This window comes from Salvia hispanica, chromosome 4 (genome assembly GCF_029641045.1).
Source record: "Salvia hispanica isolate PSC_SH4W2 chromosome 4, Shi_PSC_v1, whole genome shotgun sequence".
Classification (NCBI taxonomy): domain Eukaryota; kingdom Viridiplantae; phylum Streptophyta; class Magnoliopsida; order Lamiales; family Lamiaceae; genus Salvia; species Salvia hispanica.
The window spans coordinates 7022208-7028116 of record NC_142695.1 but is presented as its reverse complement, the minus strand read 5'-3'; the positions used below and the strand labels follow the sequence as shown (position 1 = coordinate 7028116).

The window sequence follows — 5909 nt, the reverse complement described above, 5'->3', positions numbered from 1 at the left end:
AGAAAGAAATTAGTGTAATGTATGCTCATTTGTAATTAGTTTTATAATAGAATGTGAGTACAATGTTTTAGGTGAATTATGAGATCCATTTACCTAAAATGGAAAAAAGTATATGACATTTTAATGCGAACATTCTCAAATGGCAAAATGGGCCAATTTTTACAACGGATAGTATACAAAATGAGGCTCATATTCTGCTAATTTTGTTTATCATTTTGCTTTACATTTTTCAAAATCCATGATGAGTCAACTATGAACTCTTATTTCGGAATGGAGTGAGTAATATATGAGATTTCACAATCATCAATCTTTCAATATGCCTTATTTCTCTAGTAACTTGATTTTAAACTTCATATACTCCTTCCGTATTCAAAAAATAGATACATTTAAAACGACAAGGGTTTTAATGCATAATTGGTAAGTAAGTGAGAAGAATTAGTAAAGTAAGGGAGGAAAAGAAAAATGAGTAAAGTAAGAGAGAGGAAGAGAAAAAGTAGTGAGAGCAGAGTTAGTGGATTATGAGGTCTATGCCTTAAAATCAAAAGATTCTAAAGTTTCTATTTTTAAGGAACGACCCAAAATAAAAATAATTGCTATTTTTAAAAAAATGAAGTAGCATATTCTATTCACGAAATCTGAATATCTTCTTCGATACAAAATCTGAATTTGACAAACTTGTGGTCTACAACCCGTATCGTCTAATCAGTTGATAAAATTTACAATTTACCAGTAAAATTGCACGTAAGAGTAAACTTTATCTATTATACAATGGAATAACATATGCGAAGGATATATCAACTTCAATTTTATACAGTATCTATTAAAATCCAACTGCATAATACATAAATCCCTTGACCCTTTATATTATACATACCAAACAAGTTGACGATGAATATAATCATTGGAAGCATTTTGATTTTGTGTAAGGTTATTTTTGATGGATCTACTATTTTCTGTAGCAACGTTAGACAAGGTAAAGAACTGAAACGTATTGTTGCATTTAGTGCTGCAATTGAGGGTTCAGATTGTGCTGATTCTGGCTTCTGTAACTGCCAAGTAACTCAATTTGGTTTCTATTTTAGCTCTGAGAATTGGAATTTTTTTAATTTTCTAATATCGAGTAACTATAAGACATTAATATAGTTGATGTGTAAGGAAATAATGTAATTTCGTTCATTTTTTTGAGTTAAATATTCTTATGCCAATAAAATTTTCCAGCTTTTAGAATATGTCTCAATAAAGCATTAAGATTTTTAAATAAGGTGTTATTCAAATTTTGTTGGAAATGAAATTGGAGAACATACTTGATGACATAGCATTAAATAAATTGAAGAAAATTGGCACAAATCTATTGTGAAGCAATACTATTTTCATCTAAAGAAACTTAATGTTAGAAATGAATTTGTAAATTTCCCCGAAGAGGAAAAGAAGAAGAAAAAAGAAATAAAATTATTCTTTCTATAGTTAATACTAACTAGAATCGAAGTATTTATTGCATTAAAATTCATGCAAACCAAATTAGAAACACTCAAGCTCATCAATTCCCAACTTTAATTCTTGGTCAAAATGGAAAATAAAAAAAATAATTACACTACCATATAGACAGGTGCAAAATCCTCATCAAAGCATTGAATCCCAATGAAACTCCCAACTTATATAAACCTTCTCCCTACCTGCTAACAAAATCACACAAATTCTTACTGCATATCTCTCACAATAAAATGAGTTATCGCAATCCACTCGCACTAATAATCGCGATTCACATCGCGTTTATCGGATCATCAAGAGCTTTCAGCATTGGGATTTTCCAAAGCTACCAAGTTCACATGATCAACAACTTAGAAAACAGCACGGAAGAGCTCGTTGTCAACTGCAAATCAGCAGATAATGATTTAGGAGAGCATTTCTTGGATAATGGTGATGACTGGAGTTGGAAATTTAGGGTGAATTTCTTCAGATCAACTCTGTTTTCCTGCCATTTGCAGTGGGGACATTTGCAGAAAAGGTTTACTGCATTTGATACTGATACTATAAGCTATCAGTGTGAAGAAACCTCCACTTGTTTCTGGTCAGCCAGAATTGATGGGATTTACTTTAGCTGTGATGATAAGAATTATGCCAAAACACATTCTTGGCAAAGCTGAGTTGGTGCTTAGTAGTTATGGTTTATGCATTGTTTTTTAATTTTGTTTTGGGATTTGTTAATTAGGAGTTATCTTATTGTAAAGAATGGTTTAATTTTGTTTTGGGATTAGTTCTTGGCTTGTGCAATAAATGGTTAGAAAAAAAGGATACTCTCATTTTTTTATCTAAGCTCTTCCTGAAACTATGTTCCTGCATTCGTCCACAATTACATGTTGTAGTTAATGATAAAGCTATCAAATTTTGTTAATGAAAATTCACTAGAATTCTATGTATACATAAAATTAGGAACATCTATGAATAAAATTTGGAAGATTTTCAACAATCTTTATTCTAATTTTTAATCAGCAAATCCAAATGTAAGCCAAGCTTATATGCTTGATTAAAGTCTACTGCATAGACCTGCGAATTTTAAACCTTCCCAATCCAAAGTCAGCAAATTCCGAAATAAATGAATAAAATTACACCACCTCTTGGTCGAAATTTTGTGTGCACCCATGATAGCAACTGCAGACATAGACATCTTTATATCTCATAATCAAAGTAATTCCCAACATTTTTCTCACTCGTGCTTTTATTAATTTGCTGATCGAAAGAAGATGAAAATGGAAGCGTTAAATAAACCATTTCAACACCAAAAAGCGGGAGAAATTTGTCAGTACAATCATATGTCAACATCTATAATGAAACAGGTATAGACGCAATGGAACATAATTTTCAGCATCATCCTTATTTAATGAAACAAAGCAAAAGCGCAATGATAGTTGTGTGAATCATGCTGGCAAAGCAAAATGTTGTTTTGCTGAATCCCATCAGCCAGAACAGCAACCAGACAACCACAATATTACCAAATGTCTGGACGTAGCTCCCCACTCGCTGGAGGCATCCATTTCCCTGAGTGGTAAACGCTTTCGCCCACTTTCCAGCCTGGAACATCTTTCATGATTCTAGCCTCTTCTGCAAGATACTTCTTCCATTCTTTGACAAATCTGAAGAGAGGCAATGGTAATAAGAAAATTACGCGCAAACAAAATTAGGAATATTACAACAAGAATGGCAGAAGCAAACTGCAGAAGTCACCTTTCATCCTCTTCAGCTTGAATTACAGGTAATATTGCTCTGCGGGCAGCATATTTTTCCTCCTTTATAGCCCTATTCAGTTAGAAACTTTCATTAAGTTTTCGCTTTCCACTTTCCAATATTCAACAAAATTAAACAAATTAATTCCATACAATAAGTCAATGATAATAAATATACTTAATTATCGCATTTAAAGAGCCAAAAATCATAGTAGGTACTAATAATACTGTAGCTCTGACAAGTTGCCATAACTCAAAATACCAGGAAGCATAGATTGAGGTGTGCATGTATTTGTCTACTGAAACTGTGGTTAATGCCTACGGCCAAAGGTCTCCCATCAATAAGACCCGATAGATGACATTGACAGAGATTTTCCAGAACTAATACCTTCTGAGAAATAGGACAGTTACAAGATCTACCGTACACCTATGAAGTATAATTACATCTTTACTTCCTTTATTGCTAGAAGAATACAGGTCCTTTATGAAAAATCTTTATATCCAATTTTTTACCACAATGAAAAATTCCAACCAATAAAACAAAACACATCACAAAAAATATATAGAACTTCTAACTTCAGTTGTTCCTGCTAAATTATCCATACAACTTGTCAGAAATGATTGGTCCACGGTTGCTTCATTCTCAGCAAGTTCAATAATCATTTACCCCAATCTCATTCTCATCCTATTGATCATCGTGGTGAGCATTCATCCCAGCTCTGGATTACAAAAGCAGAGAATTCCTAGTTGCTAGTGTGAGGAATTGCATACGAAGAAGTTTTCAATTCAAAAGACTGTTAGCTTTGTAGATGATGTGAACTAAAATAGAACTTGTAAAACAAGAGATGGACTAAATATAGATAATAAAAAGACTCCAAGAATGTTGATTTAGGATTGGCAAAATTATTTTTAGGGAAAAAAACATGAGGCTGACATGCTGAAGTATGTCAAAAAATCTAATGTACTAAGGATATGCATAACTCGAAATGGTATATGGACACCTGTAAATAGATTTCTTTAAACAAAAACAAAGAAAACTAAGGGGGCAACACACAAAGTTTTGAAATGGCTCAAAATATAGGTTACATATTAACATGTGAAAGAATAGGTTATCTTTCAGAATTCAGATATCTAGGTGCAAATCATAGGTGAGTGATTTCTCTCAACAACTCCTGTTGAGCACCACCACCAAATATGCAAGAAGTAAGAACCTTCTACAAAATAACATTTTTCGACATGTTTCAATAGCTTCTCATATCATTAAATACGTAAAAGACCATGAACTGTGATTCTTGATTTTTGGATTATGTGCTTTGGATAGAAAAGTTTCTCCATTCAAAGTCAAACCAGGAGAATAGCAGCAACAAGTCAACAACATATATCTCATTTTCATACTGAGAGGTGAACAAAAAAGGGTTGCAGTTGGAAAATCAAGGCTACTCAACATGTTGTAGAGAAAGCCAAGGGTGCATAGTTAAAGCGAGAGGAAGCTTATATGTGCTTAGCTACTAGCATCACGTGAACACGTAATATAGCTTAACTGTTCAAATGAAAAGTAGACATTTGGTAGCCAATGCAAAGGGGAATTTACATACAGATCTAGACATCAAATTCTATAGATTGAAGCAGAGAGCTCACGTTCTTCCAAACATGAATATTCATCCCTCTGAATATCTTCCAGCTGAACATCACTGGAACACATGTTTCTGTAGTTTCTATAAATATGTTTAAGAAGAATGGGACAACTTAGCTTTGAACGACTCAAGATGGCTTCACAAATCCGAAGCTAAAAACTACGTCAATGAAACAACAGCTCCAAAGCACATGACACACAGTGCCTCAAAATGATAACTATGCACAAATTTGCCCGCAGGGATAGCGCAGTTGGTTCCGGAGGGGCAGAATTGCAAGGATAACTATGCAAAAAATTACTACCACTTTATCGAAATCCAATGTCCAGACCAAAATAATAGTTAACAGACATAGTATGGAAAAAGATAGAAATGTCCACACAGTTCATAAATGGTTTGGAGGACACAGAAATGCCACATATCCATATCAACATTACACTCCCATCTCTACCAACATTAAGCAAAAATATTCTCAAGAAATGACCCAACCATAGCCAAAACCAACAGAATTTGCATAGTGGAAAAAAGCAGCGAAACTTCAGTATTACTCCAATTGAACACCAAATCAAACCCCTAAATCATCAGACAGCACCAATAATCCCTAGACACCTCAAATTCCAAACAATATGACTGTACTCCTAAACAATCTCAACAACGAAGGGCAAAAATTAATAACAGCAATAAAAATCTACCGTTTCCGGTCGCAAATCAAACTCAATCGATTTATTAAAAAAAATCATCGACGGAAACTATTACCTGCGGATCTTGTTGCCTTTGCCGACCTCATACATTCCCCAGGAGAAGACTCCGAAAGTAGTAAGAAAAATCGCCATGGCGCTGGGTCCAGTGTTAGGGATCCTCCGGGCGAACCGGACCGGAGCAAAGCCGCCGGGTGGAGGACCGTCCTGCAAAACCGGCATGTCCTTGATGCTCGCCATCCCGGCCTTGTTCCTGATCACCGCCTCCGTCATTTTCTTTCTGCCCTAATTTTTTTTGTGGTGGATTTCTGCAGAAATTCTCACACTGAAATTTTGATTGAAGATGAAAATGTGGTGAC

At 34.4% G+C, this 5909-nt stretch overlaps 1 protein-coding gene across 1 annotated transcript; it reads right to left on the bottom strand.

Moving 5' to 3' along the window:
- Positions 1-2742: 2742 nt before the first annotated feature.
- On the bottom strand, positions 2743-5909 carry LOC125196827 (NADH dehydrogenase [ubiquinone] 1 alpha subcomplex subunit 13-B). Its single transcript, XM_048095475.2, has 3 exons — positions 5609-5909; positions 3223-3294; positions 2743-3131 (listed from the first exon to the last, which is right to left on the bottom strand). Exons 1-3 carry the CDS (start codon positions 5821-5823, stop codon positions 2987-2989), a joined length of 432 nt encoding a protein of 143 aa, XP_047951432.1. The 5' UTR covers positions 5824-5909; the 3' UTR covers positions 2743-2986.